We start from the raw sequence: 14,236 nt of genomic DNA, 5'->3' as shown, positions 1-14,236 counted from the left end.
AATGAGTCACAATGAGCGATAGTTTTTCCTGCAGATACATTGACAGACCACAGTTGGTAGGGCTCAGGTGTAAATAATATAATTAATGACGCCTGCGCTTCATTTAGCAGCCTCAGTTTCAGGACTAATGCTGGCACTTCATTGTTTGTGATGTGTCATTACACGAAAAGGCCACTTATTTATATAGTAGCTGTTGTAAAGAGCCATGAAAAGTTCACAATGACAGAATTTTTATGGAAATATTTCACATCACATTTTTCATCAAAATCGATTTTCTTCATGGTAGTGAATGTCACATGCTGTCAGTGACCTTTACCAGACTGTGTCCCAGCACGGGGGAGGGAGGTTGCGTTATATTGTTCCTTCTGTGTGTACATGTGTTGTTGGTTGATTATGTATGTTCTATTGAGGGTGTAAGAACAATCAGATTGGTTATTCATAACTAGTTAGTTAGGCATTAGGTTTACTTACAATGTAAAAACACCAGCAGAGCTGAGTAGAATAACAGGACCCTACATCCAAGAAACCCACTGTCATCTTTGCCTTAATACACACATGGTCATTAACACACTGCAGGGAAATGTTTCCTCAAAGCACTTCAAGCTTAAAATACCATGCCCAGCATATACTGTCAAGATGCAGAGCAACCAACCTCGTGAATTTTTAATTGAGATTTTTCCAATAATTTCACCATTTAAATTAGACGCAAAAAAAAAATCACGATTAATCATGATTATTCGCAATTAGTCCAGAATTACCACGTACAGCACACAGTGCCCCGTACACACAGTGCAGCTTTAATTCCATAAATTACAGTACTTATTAATGAATGATTTGGAAAAAAAGATTGTTGTATAATCAAATTTACAAGCCTGCTCTTTAACTTGATTTTATATTTATTTATATTTTATATTGTGAGGTACATCTAAATGACAATAAAGGAAGTCTAATCTAATTTCTTAATTTCCTGAAGTAAACCTTTGTTAAATACTACAGTATACAGTATGTACCCCATGGACCACACTCATTTTTGTCACAGATTTCCACCTACAAAAAGCTGAACGCTGCCGACCACCAGCTGTCCAAGTCATTGATGTGTCAGAATGGCGGCCCACGCTGACCCGCAGCAGTGATGAGCACTGACTGACAGTAGAACCAGAGTATCGGTCATGACAGCTGTGCTGTTGGAGCGTGACAGTTCTAGCAGAACACATATTTGATCCAGGCTTGACCTCTTTGACCTCTTGACGGGATTTTAGTTCGTAGCAGCACTCGCACTGCTGGCACTGATACACAGGCGGTGAGTGTTTAGTGGGCTGGCACACATCTGACATATAACCCTGTGTTATTCAGAGCTTCAGCGATATGTACTCTGAATGAACAATAAGAATATTCCGATGGCTCCGTTGAGCTGAAGTAAATTTCCTGTTTACATTTTATTTCGAGATGTATTCCAGTCTGTGTTCGTAGAGAGAGCTGGTTCACATTCAATAAATTGCTGGGGAACAGAAGTTAATTCTAGAGACAGCTGTAACATTTTGGGGCAGCAGAGCACATTACATCAAATATAGATCATGGTGGCCAATGTTTTATCTGCAGAAAATCACACTGTTTCGTCTTTCTTTTCATTTCCAACGCATTATGAATGCTCGACTTAGCGCAGAGAACGAGAGAATAACTTGTGAGCCGTACCGCATTACCCGTAGTCCATTTAAAGTCGATTATCACACACGTCAAGCTGTCCTCTAATTGGACTTGCTCCAACTCTCTGTCCTGACATTTGCTCATCAGAGAAGATAAACAATGTTCACCAAGATAAAAGTGAACGCAGCAAGTAATTTCTCTTGACAATCTCATCAGGCTAGTGTTACTTTTTATACGGTTGACACTTCAAAGTGTTCCTCTTGTCTGAATTGTGATTGTGTGGGTGAGGAGCAGAAGGAGTAGTAGGAGGAGGAGGCGGTGCACTGCAACTCCGCAGAGTTTCCTGAGAGACGCTGTGAGCCTTTTGGGATCATGGCAGAGGTTTTAAACCTGACCGAAATCCTAAATCGAATTTAAGTATCTGTTATTGTCATCTTTCTGGAATCAGAAACCAACTATAATCGCAGAAAAACACTGTCCTGCACATCCAGATTGTACACTCCTCCAGGTAGCAGCGTTACCATAATTGCAGCCTGAGGACAATCAAATAAGGTATGAAGAGGCAGGAGACTGGAGATGAAGATAAAGATAGTCATATAGACAGTAGATATCACACCAGGCATAAGTGGAACACTCTGTACCTTGATAGATTTGGCAGCAATAATATTGGAAAGATTCTTCTTGGCCATCTGAGAACCGCTGCCTGTAGGGATGAAGCCGGGTCCCTGTGAGGATTTGATAAAAGAGTAGAGTGTAAATCAAGAGCAGGGATCTTCACAAAACAACAAGTGGGGAGAAAAGGGGCCTGAAACCCCAGTCATTGTTAGGAGATAAGCATATAGCCTGAGTAAATGACATTTAGTTAAATCTCCCACTGGCATCAGATCTTTGGTCAAACCCTAATCACTTAACTGGCTTCTGGAATAGATCAACCGTGTTTAACACTTGAAGTATGTTGACATTTAAACCATATCGTTGCTCTTTTCATATTTTCCCTTCACCGCGGGTCGGTTCTCACCCACTGATCAGCACCATACCTGGAGGGCGGTCGTGTGGTCACAGTGGAAGCTCTGGTACTTCAGGGGAATATGGACACTCTCTTTGGGGCGAAGGTAAACCCTCGGACCCGATGAGTCCTCCTCCCGGTGGAACATGTTTCCCTCAATAACAGTCTGAGATTTTGTTAGAGCTTTGAAGTAACTCCACTCCTCTGTGTTGGTGATGACACTGAATGGGAAGATTAAAAGACACAAGTGAGATAAAAGAGGGCTCTTACATCTTTAAGGGATTCATACAAGATCAGACGGCAGGCTTGTTACATGATCAAGAATAAAAGTCTAAAACTCTCCACTGAGTTTCTTTGGATCCTTTAATGAGTAATCTCTTTTTAGTGTAGCTACAGTTTTACACTTGTCACTTGAGCTGGAGTTTCACAATGATGTCAAAGATACCGGACGAGTGAGGTCTATATTTTTGTCGAATGTGCTAAACCTCTATCATCAAAATGAACTTGATGTTTTGCCATTGTTTATTAAAACTGTCAAGGCGAGTTTATTCACAATGCAAAATTGCACAACAAACAGTAGGAGAGAGAATAGTTTTGTCATACATTCTGACAGCTGAAAACACAAACAAGTCACTGAAGAACCTTTGTTGTAATGCTAATGCCGATGCTAATCCACTGCCCTAAATGAGTCACTCTGTTGATGTGGCTGTTGTGGTAATTTCATGCAGTCCTTATGTTCAGGCCTGTGTGCTACTACATTAATAACATATTAACAACACTGATGATCCTAAGTTCATCTCAAGGGATTATTGCATTAATAATTATAGGAAGAACTTTTTTCTTTTTTTTTAAATGATCCAAACAGCAGACTCTCACAACGGGTTTGTCATCAAATTTCACGAGTCTTTGTTCAAAAATAATTGCATTCCACTCAGACTTTTTTGGACATTTTTGTCAGCGGTGCATGAATAAAGATCACAGGAAAAGAATGAAAAGAAGGTCCCTGGATGCACAGAGGGGAACGGCTGGTGCATTCACAAGTGTATTGAGCTCTTTTCTGCTAAATTGCAAAGAGAGCAGGGGTGGTAAAAGTCGTTTTCATATGGAAACCTTTATTTTAATTAATGATGGTTGCTCACATGAAGGAATGGAGTTGTCAGTGAAAGTGAAAGCCCCCTACGACTCCGACGAATGGGCTTCAAGAGTGGAGAACAAATAACACACGTTTCACAGAGGGAGTTCTCACTTCTAATTTATTTTCTTCCTGTGCATGCAAAAATATGTAAAAGGCATTGCTGATTTAATCTTCAAAAGTTCAAGCAATGGCCATGAATAAGTACATTTCATTCAGTAAAGAAGTGAGGGGTAATAATGGGGCAAAAGGCAACAATCGTTTCCATTATTTTTTGGAGATTTAAATCTGTGCACTTAAATTGGTGCAAGGAATGGAAGTTTGGTTTGAGTATTTAACCTGACCCTCTCAGAAACCCCATTCATTATTTTAAAAGAAGAAAGAACACGTTTTAGTTAAAGACAGACAAAAAAAGGAAACCTAGTCTTAAAATGACAGAAAGAAGGATGAATAAAGGATGTGTTTAGACGAAGAGTTGCAGAGAATGGAAAGACAGTTTAGAGCAGACCTGGGCATTGTATGTAAATGTAATTGTTTCTAAATTATTGGTCAAAATAATGTGTAACTCTGACACCAATTACACTGTGATTTGAGCAGGAAGGCATCTATTTTATTTTTGTTTCTACATGGATGTCTGTCCAGTCCAGGAACCTTCACTCGTGGTGTCAGTGAATGTGTTGGACAAACTTTGGTTTAGAGGAACAACAAGAGAAAACAGCAACATGTATGAAAGTACACAGACTGCACAGTCTCAGCCGTGGGTCGCCCTGGGGTTTGTTAGGCCAAGAGTGAAAAAAACAGGCAGCAGAAGTGTTTTCCCCACATTAAGAGGAACCTCTGGCTGTAAACATCAAAACAAGGCCAAGACCTGTCTTACTCTCCAGTACTTTTTTTTCAAAGTCTGAAGCAGGATTTCAGGTCAAAGGTCAGGCTCTTTCCAGGGTTGTTTCCACACAACATAGAGCTCATTCAATATCTTGTTTACGTCCCATATTCTCAGAGTCAGAATGTTGGCTGGAACATTGGCAGGAAAGTAAAAGGCAAAGAAAAGCTGACTGACACCTGCATCCCAGGACAATCTTGCAGTATGCTACACAAAAACACAAACAAATCACTGACAGAATGTTTCACATCAAGTTTTGTTGGAATTAAAGAAAATATATACCTTACGTCTGAGAATTTTTAAGGACGTGAAAAGCATTTTTTTTGCTGCCTGTGCTAATGATGGAGTAAAGAATTTAAAATAAGGATATTTATATTCAAACCCTAGCAAACACCATTATTTAGTAGATTATTGTTGACAAAGTACATCTTTACAAAATGTAAGATGCTTAAAATCAATAGCCGGCCAGTTCATATAAATGTCATATGTTTGATAGCATGGTAAATTTTATGCTAAGGTTATGAACATTCAGCAGCAGTTTCCGCACCAGGCTTTATTGCACAAATACATTTTAATACTTCTTTCTGAAATACATCTTTTTTTAATTTAACAAAAATTCTAAAAGAAAATATGCAAGTATCTAAGAGAAGTAAACAAATCACTCATGCCTCCAGATCAGAAAAAAAACACTCTCCGAGTGTTCCCAAAAATATAATAAAATGCTGAGAAATCTGTGCAGCCTGCCGTCACGTACATAACAAATGATCCAATAAAAGCACTGCAGGTCTGTGATTTAATACAGCAGTGTGGTGAAATACAAGTACTGCAGGTGGGACTTGTGTGAACTTCAGAAGCTTCCCTCTTCATTCAAACAACAGTGTGACTTGGTGAAGGTGGCAGACGGGCTGGGGTAAGGTGTCACACTGCCTCATCAGGAAGTAAAAAAAAAAGAACCTCACAGGGTAATAAGATGATGAAGGGACAGATGCAGGGATTGATGACACTCAATTAGACCTGGTAGGCCCCGCTGGCTGCTCTAATGCCATAATGATTCATCGTCAGCACACGCCAGACTTTGTTGATCAACGTGATATATGTTAATCCCAAGCTCAGGCATGAGGAGAATCCTTAACAAAAGACTTAGTGTGGAGGGAATTAACAACAGACTCAAACAAACATGACATTGAGACCAAGAACGCTGGATCTAAGAACCACCAGCCACAATGTCTGCCATGTACGGATTAAAGAAGGCAAAGGGGGCGTCGCATATGATCTGAGTCAAAAAGGGTTTTGTTGATGCTTCAGTGAATGTGTATAAGAACAGGAGGTGGCTGTGCGTTAAACCAGAGTATGAAGCAGGGGTCACCAACCATACTTTTTTGGAGGGCCAGAATTTTTGACATACCCCGGGGGCCGGACACTCAAATTTTTAATTTATATTTAGTTTTAACTAAAAACAACGTGGCTTTACTTTACAATAAAACCTCTCTCTGTTAAGCAAATCAAAAACAAATTCACAGATTAAGTAAAGTACTTATCAGACAGCTGTAACCAAATTCATTCATTTTTGAACCTGTAAAAGGTGCAGCCACATGTTCACACCCACACAAGACTATTTTATGTTATCAATATACAGCATCTTATATCAGCGGAAGCTATAAAACAGACGCCCATGGCCTGGATTTACAGCAGTAACACAATCGCAAAATATCTTCACTTGCAGTAACTAATTTTGACTATAATGTCAGATCTATCTTTTCCTTTTTCCAACAACTAAAAACCAAAAAAGGTTCTTTGATACTTAGTTACTTAATTGGTTGGTAAAGTTGTATGAGTAATTATCATTTTAATGACCTGTGGCTAGCACAACACCAGGTCACCATTAAGGAACTAGGCACCAGCTAATGCAATAAGCTCATGTCAATTGATACATAAAGCATATAAAATTTAAACTCCTAACCTGGTTCAAATGTGTTTTTAGCACTAAGGGAGGCTGAGGTTTGTAAATGCAGCATCATTTACTAAAGCGAGTTGAAAATTGTTTTTAAAGGAATTATCTCCAGAGCTGAACAATCACCTTTGAAAACACATTCAGAATGTGTGAAGACAGTTTCACAGTGGGCCACGGCTTGTTGGGGTCCGATAATGGAAACAACACACACAAGAAACACATGCACAGTTGGTGTGTTAGGCTGAGGGACACATTCATGAACTTGTAAAATCCAACCAGTTTTAAACCATAAAACACACGACTCACACGTCATGGTTTCCTCTGAGAGGTGGCAGATATAACCAGAGCAGTAAACGTAGGAGCCAGCCAGACATAATCCCACTGTAAACACACTGTTCTAAGACTCTCACCTGAGCTCCGGGTCTTCGCTGTGGATGGTGACGGTGTGAGGCACATTAAAGGGATTTTTGAGGACGAACTCCATGTACTCAGCTGAGCCCAGGCTGGCGTAGAGGAGGTGTTGGGTTGTGATTGCCTGGCTCAGCATGTTGGCAATACTCTCTGCTTTGCTGCACTCTCTGTGGTATTTTGAATGAAGAGGGCCCATGGCCAAGTGGGCTTCCTTCGTCTGATCACACAACAGAGACATGAGTTAAGAGCTGAAATTATTTAAAGGACATTTTAGTCTTTGTAGGAGTTATTACTGCTTGTTAACTGACATGGTGATTGTCCCTGGTTGTTCAAACCATTTTATTTGGTTAGTATAGTAAACAGTATACCAGTTTAAATTTGCCATACAATTCTGGCTACAGTGATCATACGGGCCGGGACTTTGAGATCCCTGGGAAAGGACAATATATTTTTCTTCAGATTAAGTGTAGTAAAACTACACCAAATAAACTATGGCCATCAACCAAAAAAAAAATAATATGAAAATTAAGTTCCAAATTTCAAATTGTGGAAGGGCACTGTAAAGTACATGTAAAAAAAGGCTTTAACAGATGACATGTATCAGATTCCAAATCATATTTAAAGTGTGCATCCATGGGTGAAAGTACAAGATGTGCTTTCATGTAAGAGAACAATTAACACCTTCTTTGTACGATCACAAAAACACAGAGGGCTGCGGGCTACATCACTCAGTGAGGTGTGTCACTGAGAGTCAGCCTGGTGGAAGCTTTTCTCCTGACAAGTTCTCCTGTGGTGTGTGTGTGAATTTCAGCAAGGAGACTAAACAAGGTGAACACACATAATGTGTTGTCTTATATTAGGTGTAAAGGGTTCTTGTTGGATAACACTTCAACCGTGACCTCACCTTAACCCTGTCTATGATGTCACGGTGATTCCAGACGGTCAGGCGGTCATCCGACTCACTGAGGGAACTGTACAGTGGCATGCGTTCTGTCATGTTTGTGGCTGTAGGGGGATAAAAAAAACAAACAGCTTTTTTAAGATATTTATATCACAGTGTGATCTATGATCTTGTTGCCATTTTGACCATATGTGCCCTAAATGCTCCAAATGTTCCAGAGAAATGGGGCCAACAGAGTGTTGTCGGAACCCCAGGAACGACAGCTTGTTTCTAAACAACAGTGGATTCAAACAACTGGCAGAGCTACAACTGGAACAAAGCCCTAATGCTGAGAGAACAAACTCACACTCCTCTCCTCCTAAATTATCTTTCACCTTGGTGGCTCCCCTCTGCATGCACCAAAATATCATTAAAAATAACCGGCTAAATCACCCAACCTCATTTAGAGTGGATCATGTAAATTACGCCTGTTCTTCAAAATATTTAACAAGAGAATTTGGCTAATCCTCCACTTTGAACAACACACAGATGATAAGGAGCCAACAAATCTCAGCTCTCAAAAACATGTTTTTAATATTTGAAGAACAGCTTTACTTGTCCTCTACTCTCTCTGTTACCCAGTGCTGGAATTATTAATAATTTATAACTGGTATTCCTACATTAAATATGACCTGTAGTTGGTATAAACAAAAACATTCAGAGTTGCATCATTAAATCAGGATTAAAAAATGGTTCTGATCATTTTAGTTTGGATCAGCATCGGAAATCTTCATACTCATACAAGAACTGCAGTTTTCGTGTGAATTTATTTAACTTAAACTCTTTTGGAATTAAATGGTCACTTATAGCACTTGGTAAATTCCCCTTGGTTGCTTAAGGGTTCACCTGTTGGTATGGGGGTGCATCAGTAGCCATGGTGTTAATGTAAAAGTACTTATATTATACTTAGTAATAGTAATATTTATGACATAATTTCCAACAGATGCACAGATTTTTAGTCAGTCCTCCATATGAACAAACCTGTGCAAAATTCTTAATGATTTTCTGATGCATCATGAGGAAGAGTCTCTGACAGCAGTGAAATTGCAGTGTTTCTGTCAATACACTGTAAAGATTTATTTTCATATTTAGGAACAGTGTATCATCACGATGAATCGAATTTGACAACAAATTTGAATGAAGTGACAGACCTATCACAAATTAAAAACAGCACTGCCTGGGTGCAGGTTATATTCGGTGCAGCTTAAGGCAATATAGAAATATCAAGAGTTAGAATTCAGATACAGTGCACGCACACACACACACACACACACACACACACACTGTGGGACAAACCTCCTGCCCTGATTTCCTCTCCTTCTTTCTCTCTGCTCAGTTCTTAATCTGAACTGCTGTATCACAGAGCCATTCAGTCAGGTGTCAGTCTCCTCACTATGTAGTGTCCAGCTACACTGCTCTCCTCAGGAGCACAGGCAGAATAGAATGACACAGGAGCACAGGACTTAGTCTCATACCATACACACATACACACACACACACACACACACAATACATCACAATACAGCTCTATCTACTCTGTAACTGTAAGCAATTAGGGCATGTTGTACTCCACTGGTACAGAACAGGGAGGTGAAGCAGAGACAGAGCAGTACAACAGTAATGAGGAGTTACAATAACTTTTATTAACAATTGTGTTGTATTGTGTGTGCATGTGTACATAGATGTATACAGTGGACCCCCGGGATACGAGTTGAATATGTCCCACAACAGCCCTTGTGTCTAGATTGAATTTTCCTCAATGAAAACTAAACTAAAAATTGATTCTTTCCAGGACCCCCAGAAATAAACAATTACCCCCCCCCCCATCTAAACATCAAAACATAGATATAAACAAATATATTGATCGTGTAAAATAATAATAATTACAAAAACATTTTATATTATTGTTATAATATAAATATAAATATAAATATATATATATTATTTTATTTTATTTTATTAAACACTAAAAGTTCCTCTGAACGAACTCCACAGCTGCTTTGGCAGGTGGTCACAGCTTCCCCATGCCGTACGACTGAATAGATGCAGTCCTCGGTTGAGCACTCGTAACTAGATATTTCCTTGTACCACGACAAAAATCTTGCAATAGTTGCAGACTTGTAACATGGAATATTCGTATTTCAAGAAGCTCGTAACTAGGGTGTCCACTGTATTTATATGCATATATATTTATGTACACATCTACATATATACACACGTAATAGATATATACATTCTGTAAACATCTGTCATGTGCTTGATGACAGTGTGTTATGCCCTACCGTATACATATATATAATGTGCTCATTTGCCAGCTCTCGCAGTTAAAGGAAAATCTGGAAAGACGCCACAACTCCACCCGTGACCGTGATCGTCTAATTGAGAAACCGTTTGTGCACATGCACACACATGACAGAGGCAGGACTGTGGTCAGCTGCTAAAGATTCTTCTGCAAGCTCAATTAGCCTGAAAATTGAGCGGTTCAGCAGTGCAGTCGAGAGAAGTTGATCACTGAAGCAGCAAAGTCACCGCACCAGTGAACACCACTAATTAGGTCTATGTTGTAGAAAACATACAAACGCTGGTGCGGGGGAATACAGTGAAAGTGTAAGTGAGACAGGTACAGTGAGGTAATCCCTGTGTGGTGTGTTGGACCGTAACAGCAGCTCGGGAGGCTGAGGAGGTAAACACTCACCATTGAGTTGGAGGATGTTCGTAGAGGCCAAGCTCCCGCCTTTGAAGCCACTGGTGATCTTACAAGGAGTAATGATATTAGAATGAGATGGAGTTAGGTCTGCAGCTGTCCTCCTGCTGGAATCAACTGGATAGCCTGCAATAAAAACAAAAACAGATACAAAACAGGTGTAAATGTGAGCGACTGAACAAATCTACAGTAGAGTTGTGCTCAAATTCCTTTTAATAGTGATTTTTTTTACTGCAACAGACATTCCACTTTTCTTGAACATTTCTTTGGATTTGCATCTCAACCCTAGTCACTACTAAGCAAGAGGAGTCAGGGATGTAAGTCCCTGGGATTGGCCTGACAAGTGAACATTCTGAATGCAAACCAAATGGTGAAAAACAGACATGCTAAATGTAAAAATAATGCAGAAAATACAGTTACAAAACAATTGAATCTGTGGACAGTAAATAAATCTTAGGTTTTGACACAATGATAACCAGAACTGAACAAAAAGTGTCTCTCTTTCTCTCTCTCTCTCTCTCTCTCTGCCTTGTTTAAAAATGATGAAAATGATCAAACTAAAAAATGCGATCCTGAACTGTAGACATCCATGACTGTGTTACACAAAATGTGTAATTTCATCACCACCACTTGCTGTAACTCCACAAACACCAAATGTGTGAAATCCAAGCAATGACTTTAAATCACAGATATCGTTGCTGCACTCTGTGCCAAAATGAACACTTGCCCAGCTTCAAAAACCTTTACTAAAAAGCACTTAAAGCTGGATCAATACACGTAGACAAGCCTAAAGCAGTTAATTAGTAGTTTTGAATTGCCAAAGAGGTCCAGACACAGAGAGCTGGCAACCTGATCAGTGTCAGGCTGATGGATGTTCAGTGCTGGCCTTGGTCCAGTTTGGCTGAACCTCAGGTTTGAGAGATAGTTCACCTGTAACAGGCAATGGGATTTCCAGGAGAGAGGACGGGAACGCTGAATAAAAGTCAGTTTTATAGTTGTTTTATTGTCTCTGGTAGTTTAAGATTATTGGACATTATAGATGCTTTGTTTATTGAGCTGAAAAAAACCTCTGACAGTCTGGGTCTGAGTATGTGCTGCCAAACTGCACTTTAAACAAAATGCCATTGTTTATCATTGGTGCAGTGGGGAAAAACAGTTGGCTATACAGTAGTTTATAACAGACGACTAAAAATCTAATTTAAACTGAAGTGCCATTCTGTTAGGCTAGCTTTCTTCTGATTGCTTTCCGACCCTTAAATCATCACAAAAATTCAAATGAATTTAAATGCAGCATTTTCACAAAGAAGACTCGGTTCATTTCATAGAGAGTTTCATTTCTCTGAAATGCGTTACGGCGCAGCCATCAGGTGCCTTCACAGAGATCTCACCAAACAGCAGGAGTTCCAGGAAAGGGAGCCAAAAGAACCAAATCCTTCAGAGGAGAACACCTTCATCAACACACGGATAATGGGCATCAGCAGCATGAGTAATGGGGAGCTGCTGCTGCCACGCAAACAGACACAGACAGCGACATCCTGCAGATTAATGGCCGAGGTGTCTGCCGTCCTAATCCATTCGCCTCGTCATCCATCACCCTTCCCTGGTCAGACATCTCAGACACATGTGTTTGTTTGTTTGTTCGAGACATATTCGGCAAATATTACTGCAGAGACTTTATTTGCGCTGTCGCGTAAACATCTGCGATCAATAACCGAGCCGTAGAGATTTCACTCCTGGTGCCTCATTACAGCCCTCTCACTGTAACTTTATTGTGTGCAGACAAATGCTCTATGATAGATGGAATAATAAAACATCTCTGCCAGGACGTGATGTGACGGGACGAACGCCGTCTGCAACCTGCCGGGAAAACAATAAGTGGACTGATGATGAACCCAGTTATGACCCCATGATTTAATGCTTTCAGTCCTTTTAATCAACCACTGAATATAATCATCAGGGTCATAAGATCGTATCTTCTTGAGTGCTAATTCGATAGACCGTACAGTAAAAATGAACAAAGTCATCATGGATGCAGGGTAAAACTCTGGAAAGTACTCTGGAAGTACTCAGCTTTTAGAAGTGTCATTGTATTGTATTGTCATTGTAATTATTGCAGACTTTCTCCAAACTTTTTCTCTGACGCCAATTTTCCTAAATTGGATTAATGTAGCCGCACGTCAACACATACACATCTTCGAACTTCTACTGAACTCTATTTAAAGCTGAAGTTCCTGCAAAACTGCGCACAATGACAAACAAACATTTTAACAATATTTAAAAGATCAACTCAAACCTACCAGTCTGCAGGACCTGCCACCAGGTCCTTTGTACAAAATGGGGACGGCTGTTCCAGAACACAGGATACTTTCAGAAGTAATTACTTTAACTTTTTCTACTAACAATAATGATCTACTTATCTTTCTACTTAGACGTGTGCCAATCACATCCCTCCTGTGATCAGGTGAGAGTTTTCAGCTGACCCCCAGCTTGACCTGATAATTATTTATCTATGTCCAACCCGAAATTGCTCTGTTGGTCATAGTGACAGAATCCTGTTTTATTCGCTGATAATACTTTTTGCTACATTATTAATAATAATAATTCTCCACTGTCTTTCCCCAGAGGTTAAAAAAGTACAGAGCAGCATTTCTTTCTCTGTGTTGTCCATGTAGAAGAGAGTAATTGTGAACAAAGTGCTCGGGGGATGAGCTCTATCAAATTTATTGACTCCCTCCTTTTTCTCGCATGACAATAGCAGCTACTTGGCTGGAGAACACACCTGCCTGGCCTCCCTGCTCTGCTGGCAGTTCCTGAGGGTTAAGACCGTACAACAAACCACTGATTTACTGGCCCGCAGAACAAATGGGAGCAAGTGCCGAGGGGATTTAAAAGTAGTGTGCAATATTCGATTCTTCTGCCTTCCTGGTTCCGGGCCGCTGACCTTTCGAAATAAGCAGATTCTCTCTTGCCTGGGGGCTAGAAGCAAGATTGATAAACTGGGACCTTAATGCACCGACGGCAAAATATTTCAATGGATGAGACACAGTATAGTATATGTATTCACCCCTGAGGGAAGTCACCTGACTAGACTAATTGGGTAAATTTTACCGTTATTTTCCTACACCTTTGGCAGCTTCAGGGATGAAAATTCTTTTGACTCAGCCCTGTTGCAACAGTGAGTTCCTCTAGGACTTATCAGGGTGCTGCAGATGAGAAACAACTGGACTGGGAAGTCTGGAGAATAATTTTTTTAACACAAATTGTGTGTGTGTGTGAGTTTGTGTGTGTGTTGATGATGGCACTGCAATTAATGTTTGTCATTTTTCATTTTTCAAATTAAACTAATGTAAAGCACTTTGTGTTCGAGACAGAACAGGATCATTAACAACTATAATAAAACCCCTGCAACCTTGTGTCAGAGACTAGATTTGATTTAGCCATGCGTAGAAATGCAATTCAAAACAACAAAATGATGTGTGTAAAATGGAACGGTATTTACATTAATTCAGTAGAGTTCACAGTAAACCGATGCGCCATTTCCATCCAATCAAATTTTTTCAAACTA

The 14,236-nt window shown here is 39.9% G+C and overlaps 1 protein-coding gene across 3 annotated transcripts in view; it reads right to left on the bottom strand.

Annotated features, from left to right (window-relative positions):
• nphp4 (nephronophthisis 4) overlaps window positions 1-14,236 on the bottom strand; it is a 92,751-nt gene that overhangs the window by 7,476 nt on the left and 71,039 nt on the right. For all 3 annotated transcript variants that reach the window (XM_008318417.3, XM_025059431.1, XM_017036294.2), the window contains 5 exons: window positions 10,663-10,797; window positions 7,932-8,032; window positions 7,027-7,244; window positions 2,682-2,871; window positions 2,286-2,369 (listed from right to left, as the gene is read on the bottom strand). In XM_008318417.3, the coding sequence (XP_008316639.1) occupies window positions 2,286-2,369; window positions 2,682-2,871; window positions 7,027-7,244; window positions 7,932-8,032; window positions 10,663-10,797 (728 nt within the window). The remainder of the gene's footprint in view (window positions 1-2,285; window positions 2,370-2,681; window positions 2,872-7,026; window positions 7,245-7,931; window positions 8,033-10,662; window positions 10,798-14,236) is intronic.

The sequence above is a fragment of the Cynoglossus semilaevis genome, chromosome 10 (genome assembly GCF_000523025.1).
Source record: "Cynoglossus semilaevis isolate Cse_v1.0 chromosome 10, Cse_v1.0, whole genome shotgun sequence".
Lineage (NCBI taxonomy): Eukaryota > Metazoa > Chordata > Actinopteri > Pleuronectiformes > Cynoglossidae > Cynoglossus > Cynoglossus semilaevis.
The sequence above is the reverse complement of the archived record's forward strand: the minus strand, read 5'-3'. Positions and strand labels throughout refer to the sequence as shown.